Below are 24,502 nucleotides of genomic sequence, written 5' to 3' on the forward strand. Positions count from 1 at the left end.
ATTAGAAGTTGTCATGCACAGTGATGGGCCAATAAATGCTCAAAAATGTTAGCTTCTGTTATGATCAGAAGAAAAGTTCTGTTTTGTTCTTTTTCATTTTTTAAATAGTTTTTCCTCAAAGCCTTATCAATACTTTTAAGCAGTAGCTGATAAGCTTTTTTTTCATGGAACATGTCTTTGAAGAGTACAAAGTAAAAGAAATGGTGCATAATGTGAACTAAAGGTAAATATTTGCTACTCTAAGTAAAATAAAATGAGATATAATTTTAGTATAGGTGATCCAAGGAGAAAGGGTTCTGTGAAAAGAACTAGAGAGAACAACTGTGTAAATTGTCTCTATAAATGTAAGACAGCTCTGCTGTCTTAATATGCCTAGACTCGATCACTATGTCTATTTCATACGCTGCAAACTTCCAGCTTTTTCAAATCATTAACTTGTGCCTAGTATAAACAGTTCACAATGGATTCAAGGATCAGTGAAATGTATGTCATAGAGCTTCACTGCTGCTAATCTTAAATCATAGGAAAAATGAGGACAAATGCAGAATATATGTTAACCCTATTTTCTTTAGAGTAGCATTTTCTAAACTGTCCCATGAAATAGTAATTATTGCTAGGGGGGAAAAAAACTTCTGTGGTCAGTTATGTTTGGGAAACACAATATTCAAGTTAAAAACAGGTTTTCATACAGAGAACTTCTCAGTCTTTAATGGGCAAATATGCTTCCTTATCTTTAAGGTTCAGATATTCTTAGTTTCTAAAACTTATATGACCACGTAATGCACATTAATATGTACACAATTTGGAAAAAGCAGCTTTAGAGTAAAGTTATGTCATAAATCTATAGTATTTATAGTAGTTAATATAAAATTTCTTTTTATTTATCTCATTTCATCAAAATTAAGAATAACAAATATTCACTATCCTTCTTTGAACTGTTTTCAAGCATATCAAACACTGCTATTCCATTCTTCTTGATTCTCCTTTTCTTTTTTCAGAATAATAATTTCACAACTACTTTAATAATTTTTTTAGACTCATTATCTTTGCTTCTAATCTTGCAAGCTATCTTTCACTTACTTGCTTAGCAGTGATTTATACTTTCTGAAAATACCAAATTTGATTCATTTTACTCTGGAGAAGTTAAACTTTATATTATTTTCCGTTACCCTTTCATTTAAGCCACAAAGGATTAAAATAGAAAATGATATTATATTCACCTAACTTCAACAGAATAAGATTACTTTCAAATTTTCAAGAAAAAAGAAACCCCAAACTCTGAATAATGACATATATCAAGCTCAAATATTAATCCCAATAGGTACTTATAACAATATTTTTCATTTGTTTAAATGGTTGTATACTCTTTGACATTATTTGATATTTTAAATTTATTGAAATAACAGTGCAACTAAGCCAAAGCATCACAGCTGAAAAATTAGGCCAATTATACCAAATGCCATATTGTTTTAAATTTCTAAAATACAAAATGGCATTTTAGTTACACCACATAGGAATATATTTAACACGTTAACAAAAAACTGAAGGGGTTCTGGAGTGTTAAGTTTACAGTTAATGGTATTTCCTTACACTGTAATTAACTTCGGACAGCCCAATCTTCTGATATAAGGTAAAAAGTAACATTTCTACATTTCCTTTTCTTTGTTTTTAATATGAATTTCATTGGTTTTGTAATTGTATTTGTACACATCTATTTTGGTTTTATACCAGTATAGGTGAAACAAGCTTGAGGAATTTACACTTGATTTTACGACAGTTACACATGCAAACAACATGACAATAAAACTAGTTTATGTCATATTGCAGGGGAGGGAAGGGGTGACTGTCTGTGAGAACATGTGCCCTTTAAAAGGGCACTTCCTCTTTAAAATGAATTTGCTGCCTTTGAATCTTATCACTGGTTTACCAGCAATATTTATGGTTCCATTCTGAATATACTGAGGTTAATATATCTTAATAGCAAGTCATTTTAAGTAAAGAGTTAAAATAAAAATGGTGATTTTAGTATGCACTATATAGTTTATGGTGGTGGAATGTTGCATATTACAGCATATATTATATAATTTTTCAACTAACCTGCTTTTCACTCGAAACCTCAGGGTGTCTGTGTGTATACATGCATTGTGTATTTAAGCAAATGAAATGGAAAAGGAAAAATCTGGTTTTTTATGCCGATTTTATACCCATTATACCTATATTCAGAAGCCAAATAATACAAAACGAATATAAATGTCAGAAAAAGTATTAAAAACATAATAAAACTTACTGTACTATCAGAGGTTTATCAGCAAAGATGAAAGGTTTTGCTAATACAGCAGATATTGCATGATGCTTTGCTCTAGATTTCAACACCAGTCCTCGGTCACCAGGTACTGGATTTTCTTTCAATTCTTCTATTTCCCATCTTCCTAAAATACAAAACAAAGCAAGTTAAACTAAAACCAAAAACACTGACTTAAGAATTATTTATCAGAAGTGGTGACCAATAAGATTGTTCCATGAAGGCTACTTTGGGAAAAATAAAATCACATTTTAAATCAGAAAATAATATGTGCACCTGTATGTATGTATGTTCTCTTAAAATTGTGGAAACTAATAAATAACAGACCCTACATTATTTAATTAAAGCACCTCTAAAGCTGGCTTAGTTTGGATTTCTCTGAAAGACTGTAATCAATGAAATTACAAAATGTGGTTTGTCTCATACGGTCTATCAACATTGTATTTTTAAATTACACAGGAGACAAAGTACATCCTTAACACAAAATGAGTTTGCCTCAGTCTATTTTTTTTTGAAATTTATGGTATCATCAGCTACTTTTCTTACTTTGCAGAAGTTATTGTAGGGATTTAAATTTTAATTTGAAAATTGTTATGCCCAAAGAACACAAACTAAAGTTAACACTTCCTAAGCTAAGCCAATCAGTTCTCAGAACTTTTGGCCAAGGAAGTCATACATACTAGATAAGCACTAGGCTGTAGCACAGCAAAGCTGAGTTAGGTCCTCTCTGGGCTGGAATTTCCCATGTTTAAGATCAGGAAGCTCCTGCAATTAGATCACAGGCAGCATATAATGCAAAGCTAGACGGGTCAGCTGCAGCCCCAAAGTTATGGATTGGACTTTCCTCCTTTACTCTTTTTAAAACAGAAAATAACTAATTTATATTAATTTGTATAAAATGTTCTAGTTTTGAAAATTAGAGGTATCGCCTATTCCAAGAAAACTCAATTTAGCGAAAACTGGCTATTTTCTAGTATTGTGCCAACTTGAAATATTAATGGGCACTTTTGAATTACTAATGTACTTTATATACGTTCTTTTCTTTCTAAAAAAACAACAGTGCAAGAACCTGACAGTCTCATGAACCAGAGAGGGGTATATTTTGGTCTATCATTGTGCACACACTATTGGGTTTTTAAGAATTCATTTTTTAAAGTTTTCAAGTTTCTTTTCCTTTTTGTCCCCTAATTTGGCTATAGTATACTTTTCTAAAAAAAGTGAATTCATTTGGTTTTTCTTCTCTCACACTGATGAGCAACTGTATTATCACTACTAACCTGTGGCTTGACCAAATCACAAAGGTCTTCTTTTAAGAAGTAACAACTTTATCTTAGGGATTTTAGGATACTGATAGTAAAGGATTTTTTTAAACTATGTTGCCTTCTTTTGTAATTACATGCATACATTTATCCGCTATGAAAAGGTACTATCTAAAAGTACTACTTTAATTTTAGAAAAACTGTGACAAGGTGATTATTTTTCAAGGACAAGAGGTTTTTCCCAACTTCAAATCAACAATAACTTTTCATTAACCAATCATTTATTCAAATTCTATACAGTGCCAGGTAATATGAACTCTGATGTAACTATAATTTCAAAAAGAATTCACAAAATTTTATAAGATATCCTGAAAGTTGGTCACTTAAGGAATTGGTGATTTTTTAAACAGCTATACTTTTATTAATAACTTAATCTGAAAAATTTAAATAAGTCTTCTCCAAATGCAAACCCTGTTACCCAGCACATAATGTTTCACACAGATTTGCTTACTCCTGAAAATATAGGAATTAGTTTTACTCAAGTGGCACTTGACAGAAGCTGTGATTAACGACTAGAAATACTAAATATTCCTGCAAAGAAACTGATATTGGTCTCAACTAACCACTATATAAACAACATTACTAATATTTATATACAAAATGCCATTTTCAGGACCTGGAACTTTAAGAGATTCTGTATTTTTCAAAGTTGCCTTCAAGAAATTGAAAAAAGTCAACCAAACATACCAAATCTAATATGCTAAAACATTATTTTCGTGGATAATTTTCTTTAATAAGACTATAGACCAAACTTAGGTGTTAAGAAGCTTGTTTTCTGCTTGCTTGAGTTCTAATTTTAAGCTGGGGGGAAAAAAACTCATTTAAACACTAAGTCACTTTTGTCCAGCAAGAAATAGAGACAAACTCACTCCTAAAATAGACCATATCCTAATTTTAGGAAAACTCCATCAACAGATACTTCTAAAACACAAACATAAAGCAAATATCTACCCAATGCTGTTCTAAAAAAACTGTAAAGTAAGCTAAACATAGATGTTTTAAGTCAAGCATTCTGTTCGACGGCGGGTATTTCCGTGGGTATTATTTTAGGTAGCATTCTATCTCTGCAGACTTGCTGCTTCTTCGAGGGAAATTATTCTTTTCTCTAAACGGATTTAGACTGAATGCAGTATTGCTTGTTCTGGGCATATGGTAGAGTTCTTTTTGGAGTACATAAGCATATACACTGGGATGGAGAACACTACAAAGGAAGACATGCAGGCATGATCTTTATCTCACACTAAAACAGACACTATGAAACGGAAGTAGACAGCTGCCATCCTATACATGCTGTTAGTTGTTCTGTTGTTATTCTCATGTAACGCCTGTTGGAGTCTCAGTGTGAGGTCACATCCTTATGGGTCTGAGGTCCTCTGAGAGAGAGGAAATTCCCACTATCTGTCACCTTGACTGAGGCTGATCCTGCTTTAGGATGTAACAACTGAGGAGGCTGGTTTTAGACTAAGAGGAGGAAGAAATTCTTCCGTCACACTCCAGGAGAGTCCTGTTGGGGAAGATGACCCTTGCATACAGGACTTTTCCTTCACGGTGAAGCCTGAAGATAACCTATCAGAGACCCGGTGATAATGGTTGTGGGCTTGGAGGTGTGAGCTCCAGGAGCAGCCACATTTCCCATAGCTCTCATAAATGTCCTCTAGGAGGACCCTGCCGAAAGTTATAACTCGATCTAGGCGGCCCATGCTTGAGATAAAACGGTAGAGAACAGCAGTAGCCTGGGAAATCCTGCAAGAGACTAACTGCAGTGGAGTGAAAATTTAACTGTTCAGAGTTAGAAAACTGGATGGTGGCTTAAGTATGGATTACCTGGACTTCCAGAAATATTGGAAAGGAGACAAAAGACTCTATTTGTCTTTTGACAAGATTCTGTTGTGAAGCAGGATGGGGCCTCAGGTATATTTAATAAAAATATAATCTCAAAAGCTAGTGAACTCTGGGTCATACTGGTTATGTTGAATATTTAAATAAATATTTTACCATCATATATAGAAATCTCCGCATCTGTATCATCTTTTTTTGCTTTTGATAAGACCCACCTATAAATAAAGTTGAAAGAAATGTATATCATTAAAAATAAAACTAACAATTTATAGATACAATGCATATCAGAAATACAACATAAGATTACCCAATAGTCGCTTTTCCTTCTAAGATAAATGAATACTTAGAGGCTAAAGAAGGATGTCTACACATAATCCTGTAAAGCTAGAGTTAAATTAAATTTAGAATCTGCAATTTACTAGCTGTATGATCATAGCTAAGGTACACTAAGCCTCAGTTTCCTCACTGGTAAAAGGCAGATAAAGATAGTTCTTACCCACCTACTTAGGACAGTATTTGGCATATAATGATCAATAAATAATAACTTTTATTGTTTTTTTACCATTATTTAGGATAAAACATTAACTTGAATTTGTCATCTGAAATTACATTATTAATATCTGTCCTAAGGAATGAAGAAATGTTGTAAGTTTTCACTGTACATTCATGATTCATTTGTATATTTTCTTTGTATAAATTATAACAATTCAAATTAAACACTTCTATCAATAATAAAAATGTGTTAAGGTATTGGTTTACACCGTGAAATAAAGTATTTTAACCCTTTTTTAAGGTACTGTGGTAGAGGCAATTTTCATAGGCTAACAACCAATAACTCCCCAAAAGCTAATCAAATCAAGGAAGAAATTCTCCTGAATGAATACTCACCCAGCCAACCTTTCACTATCAAAAGTTTCCGTAAAATATACTTCTCCTATAGGTTGAGGTGTCTTATATTTAATCTAGAAAACAGATTTTAAAAATCTAAAGTTATTCACCTTCACAAATATTTTAATTAAATAATCTCACTAATTAAGAACCTAGTATGGAATACACATATAGGTAATATAGATAGATGGTAGGTGACATGGTCTCTGGCCTCAAAACTTTGTATTCTACTGGTAAGAAAATACAGAAGAATATAAGAGATACATGATGGAAAAAAACTCTATGTGCACACAGAATACACTGACTCCTTCTAACACAGGAGGGATGGGAGGAAGTAATTAGCAAAGGTCTCATGATGCAGTGGACGTGGCTTTGAAAGGATTCTAACAGGTGACAATATTTGAGGATAAAAAATCATTAGAAGCAAAAGATGTAAGATGAAAAACATATAAGATGAAAAACTTAGTAAGCACATAGGTTAGTTTAAAATTAACTCTTAAATTTCACTGTTATGTGACTAGAGGATGATGACAACATTCTGAGAAATTAGAAACCCAGAGGAAAAATAAGATTCAAAAGAGAAAGGACTGAAAAGCAATTAGCTCAAAGCATTGTTTCAAGTGCCATGTAAGTGTTAGCTGCTATGATGATAATGATGGTGGGGGCGGGGGTGTGATTTGATGGCTCTTTTAATCCTCATAATATTTCTACGCGGGAAGTACTTTATTGTTCCCATTTTACGTATGATGAAACTGTGGGAGACAGGCAAAATAATTTGCCCACTGTCATACAGTTAGACACTTGCAGGACTTAAAAGATATGAGCCTAGGTTCTAAAGGTTATACACTTAACCACTACACTATACCAAATGCACCAATAAAATAATTTAAATTAAATTTATCGACAAATTGTCAAAAGATAATTTGAACTGCTGATGAATAAATAAAATTTTGCTTACAGTAATAGATAAATCTTGGTCCTTTCTTAATCAGCCTTTATGATTTTACCTATATGATTAATTATGAGATTTCTTCTCTCAGCCTTAAGAGAAAAGGATGCAGAAGTACTTTTACTATTTTCACTGTCCCTACCCTTCCCTAATAGTACATTTCCTGTCTAAGGGAGGAAAATCAGTAATTAAACAAAATCCCACACACTTACTAACAGGTCAATATTCTGCTACCCAAATTGCCAATCTCCTATGAAGTTTTCTGAATTACAACTTACAACTTTACTGTTCTCTATATTTTTATGGATTGGCAAAAATGGGCAATGGTGTTACAAGAGGCTTCCTTCTGTTAGACGACCCTTTAAATCACCAGCAATTTATTTTGCACTTTATTTATACTTTACTTGTACTTTACCATACCTAGATTACTCATGCTATAAAATTAGAAGCATCAAAAATTGTTCCTCCCATTTCTTATCATCTTCTCAAGTTATCATCAAATATAGTTAAGAGTCGTAGATATCTGAAATTTCTTTGAAGTATTAACCTCCAAAACCCTCGTAGTAGCTGTATCTAAGTCAGCCATAAACACTTTGATTACTACTTAGTTTCTGTGGATCACAGAACCAGGTTTTAAAAGAAATGTCCTTGTGGAGCTTAAAACTTAACAGGAGAAAGAATATTCACCTTAAGCAGCTAAACAACACTTGCATTTGCAAATAAAAAACTCTAAAAGGAAGTCTGTAACAACTATATATTATCCTCCTTGGCCCTTTAAACAGTGGCTAGCACAATATAATTGATATTTCCTCACCAAAAATATTTCTGAAAAAATTTTCTGATTGTCTCAATATTAGATATGAATATTCTCAATGTGAAAGCTCTTATGGATTGTCAAAGTGTACAAAAACCTCCAGACTCCTGTTTTCCAGACTCCTATCAGTCACTACCTCAAGACACACATCTTAATGCTGAGACAGAAACACTGTGAGCCTTACTAAATGCCTACCTCATCTTCACTCCCCTTTCTAATTCATCTTATTTAGCATTTTCTTTCCTCAGAGAAATAAACACTACTTTCCTTACTTCTAGGAGAAAATTATACTACCTTTTCTTTTATCTGAAAAGGGCTGGCAGTGTCAGAAATAAGACTAAAAACCTTTCCCTTAGCTAAAGTATTTAGTCCTCTTTAGCCAGTGATGAACTCCTAGTTTGATAGTAAAGATCTTCCCCATATTTATTTGGTAATAAAACTGTGCTAGGAGCCATGCACAAATTAAAAACACAGCAACAAATAGTTGGAAAAAGGCAATGTTTTTTCTATTTATATTGAAACTAAAGACAATTTGAATAGAAATGAATCTTAAGAAATTAGTCACCCCTATGTATCATGTAAAAGAATATTTTATTACTTTTTCTAAAGATTTTTTTTGATGTGGACCTAATTTTTAAGTCTTTATTGAATTTGTTACAATATTGCTGCTGTTTTATGTTTTGGTTTTTTGGCTGCGAGGCATGTGGGATCTTAGCAGCTCCCCGCCAGCCAGGGATGGAACCCGCACCCCCTCCACTGGAAGGTGAAGTCTTAACCACTGGACCGCCAGGGAAGTCCCTAAAAGAATAATTTATAGCTTGTTTCTCAATAACCTTACCTCTGAGGAGAATTCATTTTCATTAGCATCAATCTCTTCTGAATTTTCATCAAAGTCTCCCATCTCAACACTATCATCCATAAATTCTGCATTAATTGAGATGAAAAGAAGACCCAAACATAGCCGAAAGCCTTGGAAACGCATATTGATTATCTGTGAAATTGACAGTAATCAGTAAAAACAAAACAAAGTTGTGAAAAATATGTGTAAGTATATTTACAAAGAAAGAATTTCTCCTTAATACCTCTTTTTTTCTCGGATGGCTTTTAAAACAAATCATTACCAAACTTACTTAAATTATGCTTTGAACAAGTGATAACACAAACTTCAAAATCTCACAGGAGTCTACAGCTGAAGACCTGCCTCTAAAAGCAAAGAGCCAAAGGCACAAACCTAAAGATATAGATAACAGTGACCAATGAACTCATAATATGTGGGCCCCTCTAAAAAAAAAGAAAAGAGGATCGTGATTCCTAAATGTTCGCTCGAGTTACTTTTTTATTATAATGTTGCTTAAGTGTATATAACCATACAAGTGGAAATTTTACAATTATAAAAACAAAATATATTTATATGTAAACACCAAAAAAAGAAAAATAATTTTATCACAATTGAATGCGATAGTATTTTACTGAAATCAAATCACAGCTGGAAATTCAAACAAATACAGGATTTATTGCAACCAGGTTGAGTGCTATGAATAAAGTTCTTTTGCATTTATCATCCCCATAATACTATGATGAGTCAATTGTATAACCATTTCTCTATTCAAATACTGCAAAACCTCTGTTCCTTATAGCATTAATTGAGATGAGGAGAAGCCAATATTATTTGGCTGCCTCTTGGCAGAAATACATAATTTATATAATTACAGCCCCCTCTATTCCCATTAGCATGTTAAAAATGAAAGTTTTATTTCTTGGTGCCAGTGGACTTTTAAACAGGTAAATATGAATACTGAAATAGTGTGGCAGTCTTGGTTATTAGGTGGTCAGTCATTCAGAAGATCCAGAGTATAGTTATATTACCATCAACATGAACATTTTTTTTTTAAAAAGTATATTCTTAGAACTCTTAGATTCTGCAGAAGATATCTACAGACCTATATGGGTCTGCCTAAGAAACACTGAATTTATGAGATAGCACTCTACACTCACCAGAATGGCTATAATCAAAGAGAGATAATAATAACAAGTTTTGGGAGGCTGTGGAGAAACTGGAATCCTCATACATTGCTGGCAGGAATACAAAATGAGCTTTGGAAAACAGTGTGGCAGTTTTTCAAAATGTTAAAAATAGAATTACCTTATGATTCAGCAATTCCACTCCTAAGTATCTACCCAAGAGAAATGAAAACAGATGTCCAAACAAAAACTTGGAATGTAAATGTTTAAAAAAAATTGTTAATAATAGCCAAAAAAGTGTGAACAACCCAAATGTTCATCAACTGATGAATGGATAAACAAAATGTGGAATATTCATACACTGGAATATTGTTTAGCAATAAAATAGAACGGAGTACTGATGTGTTACAAGACAGATGAATCTCAAAAACATTATGCTGAGTGAAAGAAGGCAGTCATAAAAAGACCACATATTGTATGACCCCATTTAAATAGGCAAATCCATAGAATCGGAAAATAGATAAGTGATTGCCTAAGGAAAGGAAAGGAAAGAAGTGGGAAGAAAGGGTTAATGTGCACAGGGTTTCTTTTGAGAGTAATGAAAATATTCTAAAATGGGAATATGGTAATGGCTGCATAACTGTAAATATGTTAAATATGTTAAAACCCACTGAACTACCCTCATTAAACAGGTCAACTTGTAGGTATGCAAAAAATATATCAATTAAGCTGTTTTCAAAAAAGAAGCATCAGACTATAAAAAGCATTTTTCCATTTGGTTAGCTCAACTAACCCTTTTTAATGAGATCAAAACTCTACATGAATGTGTGGGCCATTTAGCTTTAATTTCTTCTAAAGGCCACTGGGTACAACTTTAAAGTTTACTTTGAAAATGCAGGTTTAAAAAAATCAACACTATTCTACCATAATATGAACATTCTATATTAAAAGGTGTGTTAATACCACCATTTTTACACAAAGACAACACAAAAAATGATGCATACTAATCATAATTTAATTAGAAGAGTTTAATCTCTCGAGTCATGAAAAAGAGGTTAACTGGGATAGAAAGTAAATATAAAGGGATCACTTTGACTTAATAACAGTAAGGTAGGGGTTTTTAAAATTTTCACTTATTGGCACAGATATGAGTACATTTACACATTGCTTATTAACTGTTAACGACCCTAAAAGCTTCATTAATTCTAAAAGTTTAAGAGCCTTCCATGACATATAACAATGCAAAAGGTGTTTTTCTTGACTTGCTATCAATAACATTTGAGTAAAACAGAAATGCATAAAATAATAATAGCAGTAATAATGAACATTAATATCACTTTAGCCCCATATCTTCTCCTTCAAAATGAACGCACAGTTTAGTTTCTTAATAATTAAACTTGTTGAAAAAACATGTTCTAAGTGCTTTGAGCTCTGGTGGACTGGGCTGCCAGAGAAGAACTAAGGGGAAACCAAGCAGGCAGTGTCCTCTCTGGAACCCTACTCTTTCTTCAGCCAATTTTATTTGTTTTCTTTCTTTCTTCTTTTTTAATTTTTTGCTTTATATAATTTTTTATTTTTTTATTTTTAAAATTTTTATTTCATATGGGAGTACAGTTTATTAACAATGTTGTGTTAGTTTCAGGTGTACAGCAAAGTTATTCAGTTATACATATACATGTATCTATTCTTTTAAAAATTCTTTTCCCACTTAGGTTATTACAGAGTATTGAGCAGAGTTTCCTGTGTTATACAGTAGGTTCTTGTTGGTTATCTACTTTAAATATAGCAATGTATATTATTTGTTTTCTATATTAGGTTCTTCCTAACTTTCTTTCAGAAACAGTTGCCAAAGCTTCAGAAAAAAGTTTAGAAAACCCTTTATCTGGAAAGTTTGTTTCTTCTCTAAAGTTCTATGACTATAATCATTCATTTGCATAAAGGAACTAGCTACTTTAATCTTTGCAACCCAGGATAGCGATTATTACTCCCAATCTACAAACTGAAAGCAGAAGGATTCAAAAACCTGATCAAATTCTCATGATTGGAAATGTGAGACAAGATGAGAATCCAAAACTTTACATCAATATACCATGCTACTTCTTATTTTAATATTACCCCACTGATTATATGTTTATTGATAAAGCAATGGAAAGAAATTGCAAAAATCGTAACATAACACATTTCAAACCTCCTGGAGATGTCCAAAATTTAGATGACTATTAGTACTAAGCTATGAAGATATTCATCCAGAAATGGTCATATCAACCTTACTATACAAGTGGAATACTTAAAAATAAATTGTAAGTGGTCATTAACCATTCTGCAGACAATGCAGTTCTACAGGATAATAGTCTCCATTAAGAAAATGATATAGTCCAAGGTTGTTTTTGCTATTTATTCCTTTCTTAAAAAATCAGAAATACAGACCTAACAGTTTCTGCTTAATTCTGCAGTATTCTATCATTATTCAGTGATGCACCAACTGACAATTGAGAATTACATCATGAAGTTTTCAGTATTACTTGGAGGTCTACCACGCTATGGTGCCAACATGTAATCAAGCTCCAAACAAAACTGTGAGGTTGTCACACATCATTTCTTAAGAAGAGAGGCAAGATACTGCTAGGCCTGCACTGGAGCTTTGAGAGGCCTGACAAATGGGGTAATTTACAAAACACTGAAGTAACTAACTTGTGCAGTTTAAAATTTTTTAATTGTGGTAGAATACACATAAAAGTTATCATTTGAACGAATTTTAACTGTTCAGTTCAGGAGTGTTAAGAACATTCACACTGCTGTACATCTTATCTCCACATCTCTTTTTCCATCTTACAACACTAAAATCCTATACCCCTTAAACAACAACTCCTCCATATCCCCTTCTCCCAAGCCCCAGGCAACCACCATTCTTCTGTTAGTTCTAACAATTTTTTTGGTGGAATTTTTAGGTTTTCTACATATAAGATAATGTTGTCTGTGAACAGAGATAATTTTACTTCTTCCTTTTCAATTTGGATGTCTTCTTTTTTTTTTTTTTTTTTTTAATTAATTTATTTATTTATTTATGGCTGTGTTGGGTCTTCGTTTCTGTGCGAGGGCTTTCTCTAGTTGTGGCAAGCGGGGGCCAATCTTCATCACGGTGCGCGGGCCTCTCACTATCGCGGCCTCTCTTGTTGTGGAGCACAGGCTCCAGACGCGCAGGCTCAGTAGCTGTGGCTCACGGGCTTAGTTGCTCCGCGGCATGTGGGATTTTCCCAGACCAGGGCTCGAACCCGTGTCCCCTGCATTGGCAGGCGGACTCTCAACCACTGCGCCACCAGGGAAGCCCCTGGATGTCTTCTTCTTGCCTAACTGCTCTGCCTAGGGCTTCCAGTACTATGTTGAATAGAAGTGACAAAAGCAGGCATCCTTGTCTTGTTCTAGATCTTAGAGGAAAAGCTTTCAGTCTTTCACCATTGAGTATGGTGTTAGCTGTTGATTTTTCAGATATGGCCTTTATTACACTGAGGTAATTTCTTTCTATTCATATTTTGTTGAGTGTTTATCATAAAAGGGTGTTGGAACTCATCAGATGCTGTTTATGCATCAGTTGAGATGATCATATGGTTTCTTTCCCCTCCATTGACAATGTGATGCATTACACCAATTGGTTTTCATACGTTGAACCATCTTTGCATTCCAGGAATAAATCCCACTTGGTCATGGTGTATAAATCTTTTTTTTTTTTTTAAAGCCTATAGTCATGTATTTTGTATTTTTTTTAAGTTTTTTAATTTTTTGGCCGCACCACATGGCATGTGGGATCTTACTTCCCCAACCAGGGATCAAACTTGTGCCCTCTGCAGTAGGAGCGCAGAGTCTTAACCACCGGACTGTCAGGGAAGTCCCAATCTTCTAATGTGCTTTTGATTTTTGTTTGCTAATATTTTGGTAAGGATTTTTGCAACAATTCATCAGGGATATTGGTTTGTAGTTTTCTTGTCATTTCTTTGTCTGGTTTTGGTATCAGGGTAATACTGCCCTCACAGAATGAGTTTGGAAGGGTTCCCTTCTCTTCAGTGCTTTGGATGAGCTTGAGGAGAGCTGGTATTTTTCTTTCAGTGTTTGGTAGAACTCACCAGTTAAGCCATCTACTCCTGGGCTTTTATTTGTTGAGAGGTTTTTGATTACTGATTCAATTCCCTTACTAGTTACAGGTCTGTTCAGATTTCCTACATCATCATGATTTAGTCTTAATAGGTTGTATGTTTCTAGGAATTTGTCCATTTCATCTAGGTTATCCATTTTGTTGGCATATGATTGTTTATAGCATTCCCTTATATTTTTATATCTATAGAATCAGTTGTAATGTCCCCTCATTCGTCTCTGATTTTAATTATTTGAGTCTTCTTTTTTTAATTCAATCTAGTTAAAGGTTTATCAATTTTGTTGATCTTTTCAAAGAACCAACTCTTGGTTTCACTGACATTTTCTGTTGTTTATCTATTCTCTATTTCATTTATCTCTTATCTAATCTTTATTATTTCCTTCCTTCTTCTAGCTTTGGGTTTTTCTAGTTCCTTAAGTTGTAAAGTTAGGTTGTTAATTTAAGATCTTTCTTTTTTACTGTAAGTGTTTACAGCCATAAATTTCCCTCTTAGCAGTGCTTTCACTCTATACCATAAGTTTTGGTCTCTTGTGGGATTTTTTTTTTTTTCATTTATCTCAAGATATTTTCTAATTTCCTTGTGATTTCTTTTTTGACCCACTTGGTTGTTTAAAAGTGTGTTTTTTAATTTTCACATATTTGTGGATTTTCCTGCTTTCCTTCTGCTACTGATTTCTAGTTTCATTACACTGTAACTGGAAAAGATACTCTGAATGATTTCAACTTTTAAAAATTTGTTAAGACTTGTTTTGTGGGCTTCCCTGGTGGCGCAGTGGTTGAGAATCTGCCTGCCAATGCAGGGGACACGGGTTCGAGCCCTGGTCTGGGAAGATCCCACATGCCACGGAGCAACTGGGCCCGTGAGCCACAATTACTGAGCCTGCGCGTCTGGAGCCTGTGCTCCGCAACAAGAGAGGCCGCGGCAGTGAGAGGCCCGCGCACCGCGATGAAGAGTGGTCCCCGCTTGCCGCAACTAGAGAAAGCCCTCGCACAGAAACGAAGACTCAACACAGTCATAAATAAATAAATAAATAAAAGAACGTGAATTTCTAAAAAAAAAAAAAAAAAAGGACTTGTTTTGTGGCCTAACATATGGTCTATCCTAGAGAATATTCCATGTGCACTTAAGAAAAATATGTATTTTCATCAATATTCATCAGGGATATTGGTCTGTAGTTTTCTTACAGTGTCTTTGTCTGGCTTTCGTATCAGGGTAATGCTGCCCTCATAGACTGAGTTTGTAAGTATTCCCTCCTCTTCAACTTGTTAGAAGAGTTTGAGGAAGACTGGCATTAATTTTTCTTTCCGCTATTGTTAGGTGAAGTGTTCTGTGTATGTGTATTAAGTCCAATTGCTTTATAGTGTTGTTCAAGTCCTCTAATTCCTTATTGAGCTATATGGTTGTCCTAAGTTATACAGTTTTAGTGCAGCAAGAATTTGTTTATATGGTATAATACAGAACTTTTAGTGCTGACACCACCTCCTTGGCTCCTTACAAATGTATAAAAGATAGCAAGCCCATGGCTCTAAGCGTCCTGTGTATTCCTCACTCGATACAGGTTGCTGAAATCACAAAATATTTGTGCCTTCATGAAGAAGAAAGGAGGCACTGGAGAAGCACATCCATTTGCATATATCTTTGATCTCATGTATGTTCTCTGCACTGCCTCTGGGCTGGTTCAATAACAAATTGAAATATAAGTAACTCTGGCCAAGTATGAGATACTTGGGAGAGATTGCTGGCTGATCACCAAGCTATTTTCTCTTTTGTCAGGAGACATGACTAGACTATATTTTTCTTGGAGTTAAGCATGACTCAGGTGAATGGAGTTAAATGAGACCCAGGAAAGCCAATGATGTAGTGCTAGTCTCAGTTTAAAGGCCTGGAAGCCAGGAGAGCCAATGCTATAAGCTCCAGTCTGAAAGCCAGCAGGCTCAAGAACCAAGAGGAGCCAATGTTTCAGTTCAAATCCAAGGGCAGGAAAAAAACTGAAGTCCCAGCTCAGCCAGTCAGGCAGGAAGAGTTCCCTCTTCCTCACTGGAGTATCAGCTTTATTGTTCTATTCAGGCCTCCAACTGTTTGGATGAAGGCCACCCACCTAGGGGAGGACAATCTGCTTTACTCAGCCTACCATTCAAATGTTAATCTCATCCAAAAACACCCTCACAGACACACCCAAGATAATGTCTGACCAAATATCTGGGCACCCTGTGGTTGCATCAGGTAGACAGATACAATTAACCATCACAGCTATCTACTCCTCAGGACACCAGCAACCAGAAATTATGTTAGGCATCTGGGATTTTTAAATTTTCTATGTGAGCATTATCTTATCTAATATATACTGTTAACTAAAACTGGGTATTTTTTTCCTAAATCAGAAGGACTTAGAAACAATGAAAATATCTCAAGAAATACAGTAAAAAGTGGGGAAAGAACCATAACAGCAGAAATAATAGTTGAAAATACAACTTTCTGGTGATTTAGGCAAAGACCTACAAAGTGTTGCAAAGATTCCGGATCTGATCCTATAAAATTCAGAAACTACTGAAGGTCTGAGATTAGTGAAGTGATCAGAGCTGAAATCCAGGATATGGGGATAGTATTTGGTCATAGTAATTACAGAAAGAATAAACTAACTCTGCACTGGGTTTTAAAAACATAGCTACACACTAAAGTTAAAATGGACTAAATAGCATCATTTTCAAAATAATGGTTATATAAACATAATAATGATACATTTATTTATTTAGGATTTATACTACTTCTACATAGTTCCAAAAGAATTGCTTGAGGAAACTTGCAGCAGAAAACAGACAAAAATATAAGCCCACTGAGAGCCAGAGATAAGGATTCGGTATTCACAGTGCTAGCCAAAGAGTGCTCATACATGATAAATAGAGAAAGATATATGTTCACAGAATGAATGAATGCATAAATGACAAGAATAAAAGGTTATGGGTGGACAGAAATAGACGTTACTAAGCAACAAACTAGAATGACTTTATTGTTGTGGCAGCACTGCAACAATAAATTTGGCAAAAGGGTTTCCAGGCAATTAGGGGAAGGTCAGAAATAAAATGAAGGAGTTTTCACTGTCTATAAAAGTCTACAAGATCCTTGGAGGAAAAAAATCCTTTTTTAGAATTTAACTCCTAGAAAAATTCATGGACTGAATCCTTATATAATAGATGTCTTTATCTATGGTTTTATGACAGAGAAATGGGTATGTCAATGCTTCCAACAATGGCCCTCTAAAGTTTTTTGGAACATTGTTAAAACTTAACATAGTTAAAGCTTTCCTATAGATAAGGAGATAATAATCTAGAAAGTTTGCAGTTTTATGTTCTAATTTAATATGGGGGAATTAAACACATTTTTCATTTTTACTATACATCTATGAAGAAACATCTCATTGTGAGTTACTTCAGAATCTTGCTGTAGACATGCTGCATTTTAACAACTCAATTCATAATTTACTAGAAAAGACAGTAAACAAAAAAATTAGATGAAAAAATTTTGGGTTACCACATCAGAAAAATAAAACTGGACAAATTTTCACCAAAATTAAAGGGTATTCTTGGAATTATCTGGCTATGTAGGCTATGCAGCACATAGAAAGTTCACTTTGAAGGATCAGAAATAAGGTGGAGAGGTAGGTAATAGTGGCATCTTAAAGAGGCAGCCTTCTTCCAAAGAAGCTGCAAGACTCCGTTCGAAATGCAGGTACTTTCTCACAGAAGAAACGAGCATCCTTCAGAATAAGCTGCACCAGGGATTTATTAATTTTGTGGTGGCTAATGTTTCCAGAAATTCAAGAGAGGTTAGCCAGTAGATAATAAAATTCATCATTCACAAATTCATTTGACAAATACCTATGGTTGTCAATTATGTGCCAGGCATGATGTTAGACACTGAATTTACAGTAATTAGCAAAACACACATGGCCCCTGATCGCAAAGAGCTTACAGTCTGGGATGGAAAGCAGACATTAAACAAATAACCCAGGTATATCACGTAAACTGTAACAAGTGACAGACTAGTAAGGAAGTTGTAAGAGTTGGTAATTGGGGAACTGAATTTACAGGGTAGGGGAAGGGGCAGAGAAAGCCTCCTTGAGAAAGTTACATTCAAAATGAGGTGTAAAGGATACAAAGGACTGATTCCCCTAGGCCAAGGGCAAAGGAAGCTGCACTTGAGAAAGGAACTGAAAAGGGAGGAATGGAACAAGGAGAACAGGAAGTGCTGTTTCAAGTATTTACTGTGTTTCAGACATGTTAATTCCAATCCTTACAGCTACTCTGCAGTGAAGGTATTAGTACCCCATTATACATAAGGAAAGCAAGGCTCAGGGAGGTTAAGTAACTTACTCAAGAACACAGAATGCTACTAGACAACAAAGGCAAGACTCAAAGTTAGGTCTATTCAAACTCTACATTCCTTTCATTAAGGCTCTAAGGTTAGAAGGTTTAACAATTTAACTCACTAAATGGCAGTGAGGTTCTAGGCCTATAAAATACAAGGTTAAATATTTTGTTAGTATGTTCCATCCTTCAGACATCCATTCCAGTTTCTGTGGGCTTTATATTTTAAAAGCCATATTTTGATGTGTATCCAAATTATATTTTATGCACATATATCTAGTTAGCTGGTTAAATGGCCTTTAAAATCTTTCCAGCAAAGATTTTAAAGCAGCTTAAGGCTACATAAAAATATAAAAACTAACAACTTCATAGTATTACCTTATATTCCTATGAGACTCTAAAATTTTATAGTGTTCACACAAATTTCAGGGTATTTAAGAAGATACTTGCATTTCTTAGTTACAAAACTCAAGGATAAACAGTAAGGCTTACTATTGACTATAATTATCACATGCTAGGTAATGTAAATGTTTCTAGGTATCACCTTTCCTTAACAAAAGCATCTAGAAAGAATGTACCCATGAACTGTTAGTACTTTTAACTTCCTATGCTAGCTACAACAATGACCCCCCAAAGATGTCCACACCCTATTCATTGGGTCCTGTAAGCATGACCTCACAGAGCAAAGGGGGCTTTTTAGTGGAATTAAGGTTGTTAATTAGCTGACCCTAAAATAGGGACAGTATTCTGGATTATGCAAGTGGGCCCAACATAATCACATGGGCCCTTAAAAGTGGAAGAGGAAGTCAGTGAGAGAGGGCAGAAGAGATTTGGAGAGTGAGAGGGACTCTGCCCACCATAGAGATCTTGAAGATGGAGGAAGGGGGGGCATGAGCCAAGGAATGTAGGTGGTCTCTAGAAGCTGAAAACAACTCTCAGCTGACAGTCAACAAGGAAACAGGAACCTCAGTCTTACAACCAAAAGGAACTGAATTCTGCAACCAACCTGAATGAGTAAGGAAGCAGAATCTCCCCAGAGCTTCTAGTAAGGAATGATGCCTTGCCAACACCTTGATGTTAGCTCGGTGAGACCTGTGTCAGACTTCTGACCTATAGAACTGTGAGAAAATAAATTTGTGCTGCATTTAGCTGCTAAGTTTGGTATGGCAACAATGAAAAACTAATACTTTTATCATTCTTGTACTTGATTCTAGCTTCTTTGAAACAGTTCTACCAACCACGTCTCAGCTGGTAAATGCGATAGCATTTTTCAGTCCTATTGCCTACTGCTCTCTCTTGACCTTGCTACTGCTTCCTTGAAGCCCTCTCCTCCCATGGTTTCTATGATGCCATTCCTGATTCTTGATTCTCTTCATTTGCTCTGCCACCTTCACGGGCTCTTTCTCTAATCTCCTGTAAATGTTGCTGTTCGTTAGGGTTCTGTCCCCAGGCTTTCTCCTTACATTTCATATACTCTTGACTTCTACTTATAAAAGCTAGCTAAAAACTCCCAAATGTTATCTCCACAGCACAGAGGCCACTCTTTAGTTTCAAATCACTATCCATCTTCAAGGATGTACCAAAGCCTCCATTAATTTGAGGCTGGTCTTTCCTCCCAAACCTGTTCTCTATCTCAATTCCCTTCTCCCATTAACTTCACCTCCAGTCAACCAAATCAGCCAAGTTGCTTTGCCACTGTCTTAAGACTATTCTTTCTCACTGATATCCTGCATCATTGGTAACTAAGTGCATTTGGATATTTCTTGAATGCATCTTTCTATATCCATGCCACAGCCTAATGTGGAAATCCATGGTTTCAGAAAAGGATCTGTAAACTTCCACTTTGCTTCTTCACTTCCAGCCTTCCCAATCAATCTATCTGCCACCTTCTCTCCAGCATGAATTTTCTAAAAAAGAACAAGTCTTACTTTACTACCTATTTATTAAAATGTTCAATAGTTGTCTGTAGTTCTCAGTATAAATTCTGCCCTTTTAAGACTCATTTCTTACTCTTAACACTCACCTACTAACACATTCATGCTTTCTATATACTATTTCTTATAACTGAAATGCCTTTCTGCTATTCAGTTTTAATGGCTGACTGAGTACTCACCAACACCACTATGCCTCAAAAGTAGTGTTTGAAAAACCACTATTTAAAGTTTTAATTGTCATGCAGCTTCAGGAGCTCAACTACAAAATAACATAATAGAAAGTACACTGAGCTTTGCACCATGGCACCAAGTTTACTGTTCTGTTATTAAAAAGGGAAGGGCTTCAAACTGTTCTAAACCCTTTTTTTCATTTGTCAAGTTTAAGGGTTAATCTGGATGATCTAAAGGTCCATTAAAGTTAGCAATTCTAGCTTTGTAGTTAAGAGCACTACAACTTATTAGGTACTGAAAACAAGCAATAAGGTTAATTTATAGCACTGTTCAGCTTCTACGGATCCATTAGCATACATCATTCACACACAATAATTAACTTTATTAACTAGATAAAGACTATCTTCGAAGGATTTAGAGATAAGGTCTAAAGGTGACTGGAAGATCAAACCAATTAGATATAAAGACAAAACTGTAAACTGAAAAGAAGTCAAACAATTACCAAAAGGAGGGCTACCAAGAGTGATTAAAAGACCTAGAGTGACGTAAAAATTTTAAAGCAAGCAAATTCAGAAGGCTAGATCAGGGCTTTGATGACTTTTATGCATCAAAAATTTTCATTATAAAATAACTCTCTTCTAATTAGAGAGGTCTTCCCATGGCCACTCGATTTACTTTCTCCCTTCTGAGCTTTGTTGTCATTTGCTTTTTTTTTTTTTTTTAATTCTACAGTGATTTTTTTAAAAAACATTTTTATTGGAGTATAATTGCTTTACAATGGTGTTAGTTTCTGCTTTATAACAAAGTGAATCAGTTACACATATACATATATCCCCATATCTCTTGCGTCTCCCCCCCTATCCCACCCCTCTAGGTGGTCACAAAGCACCGAGCTGATCTCCCTGTGCTATGCGGCTGCTTCCCACTAGCTATTTTACACTTGGTAGTGTATACATGTCCATATATACACTACCACTCTCTCACTTTGTCCCAGCTTACCCTTCCCCCTCCCCTCCCCGTGTCCTCAAGTCCATTCTCTAGTAGGTCTGCGTCTTTATTCCCGTCTTGCCCCTAGGTTCTTCACGGCCTTTTTTTTTTTTTTTTTTTTAGATTCCAACCTCTTTGTCTCTCAGGCAGATGCTATAAATAAAATCAGCTCAAGTATCTGATCATTGTAAACAGGCTTTCGGCGATAATGAGTCTCGAGTCGTTAGGGCTTCGTGGGATTCAACACAACCCTCTAGGTCCCTCCCCATCCGCGCGCACCGGGCTCCAGGCAGCGCCTCGAGGGAGCGGCCGGGAGTCACCGGACACGCCGCTGTGAGGGTTAGGTCCCTTCGCCTTTACAGAGGCGGGGAGGGCGTAAGCTGAGCCTGTTTTGGTTTGGTTCGCGTTTCTGTAAGAAGTAGCCGGCGGAGGGAGCAGCGCCGAGAGGCTACCGGGCCCCCTCTCCATCCCTCGGGAGCGCGCACCGGGGACCGAGCGTGGAACGGGGCTGAAATGGCAACCGCTGGAATAACGGACTCGGCTCCCTGGGGCCCCTTAACCGTCGGGGACAGGCCGGGCTGAGGGGGACACCTGGCCTTCCCCGCGCCAGCCCCAGCGAGGCGGTGGACACAGCAGTTCCGGAGGACCCAACGGACGCGGAGGTGGCCTCAGCGCCCGCCGCCCGGGCCGGCCTTCCCACTCCCGAGGCCGGGAGAGCCCGCCCAAGAACCTCGCTGGCTGCATCCCCATCCCCGAACTCAACACCCACCCCCTCACCGGCCCCTACCGGTTCCTTCTGGCGGCTCGCCAGAGAAAGGGGTGCGGCCCAGGAACCCCCGCCCCGAGGGAAGAAGCCAGGACGCGGATTCCTCACCCCAGCCCGTGGGCAGAGGGACGCGGGAAAGTGGCTTACTGCCCACGCACCTGTCTTGCGGGCCCGTTTTCGGCAGTGGCAGCTCAGATGTCCGAGTCGCTGCCACTTGGTCCCCGCGTCTCCCTAGAGCAATCCCGCCGGCGGCCGCCCAGTAGCGACTGCTAACTGCGCATGCGCGTGCGGCCGTGGGCGGGGAGAAGGCGGCGGCCCGAGGCGAGTGCCGCGCGCACCTGCACCGAGGGGCTCAACGGCCGCAGAGGGGCGCCGCTGGGCGAGGCAGGCGCGGTCGGACGCACCCTCCCGACCACGCCCCGCGCCGCCGCAGCCGGCCGATCGTTCCGTGGATCCGGCTCCGGAGCTGGCCTGGAATTCCTCCTTATCCTTACCGTTACCCCTCCGAAGACTTTTCCCTCCCGCAGAGCGCCTGCCCTCTGCAAACTGTGAGGTTCTGCTTCCTAATGCACATAATTAGGTCCTGAATTTTGAGTAAATCACATTTGAGCAGCGTCCAGTTAGTACCCCAGGCCTTTCGTAGAGTTCTAGATGTTCTGATGAGACGTCATTGTGACGGGCAGGGAGGCTTACTATTTCGTGACAGTGTATGATATAGATATGTTAAATGTTAACGTAATAAATGTACTATATGGTTTCTTTTCGAAATGCTACTGATAAGAATTGCTCATCTTCTACTGTGCTCACTCTGCTCTAAGGGCTTTACATTCCTTATCTCATCGAACTGTCCCAACAACCCAGGTGAAGAAACTGAAGGTAATTACTTGCCTTTGACTAGTAAATGGTGGAAATAGAGTTCAAATCCAGGTCTGTCTCTCTCAGAGCCTGTCATTTTAATTCACACTAAAAATAAAAATAACAGCATAAACGTAGTATTGAATCACGTTTCTTTGCCCCACAGGTCTTGGTCATGCAGCTCTTACTACTTATATTTGATAGTAAATCTTGACTTTGATTTTGGTATTATCACGCTTTCAATTTTATTGGTAAAATAAAATATTTGACTTGTGATACCTCCGTTAAAGAGCCTCAGTTTAAGGGAATTGATGGTGCTCCATGCATAAGATGTGATTGTTGGCTAGATGTCAAGATCATTGAACATTTTTCACATTGCATCCGTGATAAGGCCACCATTTCTAGACTTTTGACGCTGTCATCTTCTGGAGCATGTTTGGATAGCATTTAATTTATGGGTTAAAAAGGACAAAGTTATTTGAGGTACTTTGTAACAGTATTATCCTCTTAATTTCCTTTTTTAGGCTTTCCAACTTATGTTATTCAACATAATTCTGTGGCTCAAAACAAATACATTTGACTTGTTAGAAAAAAACTTCTGAAGGATCCACTCAAAGTTTGCAATGAGGAAGCTGAAAGCCAAAAATTTGGGAACAGAGAATCTAAGCTAAATGGGCCATTAACCTGACCCACTGATGTGAAGATTTGTTAAAACTCCAAGATTCTGATACATGCTTAATTCTTATTCTCAGCTTAGAATGTTGTTTGAGGGACTACCTATTTATCTATTTTGATATTTTCACAGGAATTCAGAATGGAAAGCTCAAGTGTTTTCATGTATTTCTTACTGAGAGTCTTATGAAACATTTATTGAGCAATTTATCTTCTGTATGCTGTATGTGAAAATATTGGGAATGCAAAGATGACAACTACATGAGCCCTGCTTTCAAATAGCTAATAATATAGTTAGAAAAATAGACATATAATCTGCTAACCAACATTTTAGAAAGAGACCTGACTGAAATAAAAAGGTGTTTATTTGGGGTTTGTTAGGACTCCTAACAAACTAAACATTTGAATTGTGTTTTGCTGGACTACAGAATGAGGGAGGCTTATAAAGGCAAAGACCGAAAGGTTATAATTAATGAGTTGTTATCAAGAATTATAATTGGACCTGGCAAGAAGTGAGGGTGCTTGTTAAGTA

The 24,502-nt window shown here is 36.5% G+C and overlaps 2 protein-coding genes across 2 annotated transcripts in view; both read right to left on the reverse strand.

Moving 5' to 3' along the window:
- Positions 1-22,705, reverse strand: part of CLGN (calmegin) — a 43,566-nt gene extending 20,861 nt beyond the window's left edge. Inside the window, exons 1-5 of the mRNA XM_059923926.1 lie at positions 22,602-22,705; positions 8,950-9,102; positions 6,349-6,422; positions 5,617-5,675; positions 2,288-2,429 (exon numbers count right to left, since the gene is read on the reverse strand). Of these exons, the coding sequence (XP_059779909.1) occupies positions 2,288-2,429; positions 5,617-5,675; positions 6,349-6,422; positions 8,950-9,093 (419 nt within the window). The 5' untranslated portion in view covers positions 9,094-9,102; positions 22,602-22,705. The remainder of the gene's footprint in view (positions 1-2,287; positions 2,430-5,616; positions 5,676-6,348; positions 6,423-8,949; positions 9,103-22,601) is intronic.
- Positions 22,706-22,712: 7 nt separating this feature from the next.
- Positions 22,713-24,502, reverse strand: part of MGAT4D (MGAT4 family member D) — a 56,425-nt gene continuing 54,635 nt past the window's right edge. The window contains exon 11 of the mRNA XM_059924337.1: positions 22,713-23,006. Coding sequence (XP_059780320.1) covers positions 22,713-23,006 — 294 coding nt within the window. The remainder of the gene's footprint in view (positions 23,007-24,502) is intronic.

Source organism: Balaenoptera ricei, chromosome 5, assembly GCF_028023285.1.
Source record: "Balaenoptera ricei isolate mBalRic1 chromosome 5, mBalRic1.hap2, whole genome shotgun sequence".
Lineage (NCBI taxonomy): Eukaryota > Metazoa > Chordata > Mammalia > Artiodactyla > Balaenopteridae > Balaenoptera > Balaenoptera ricei.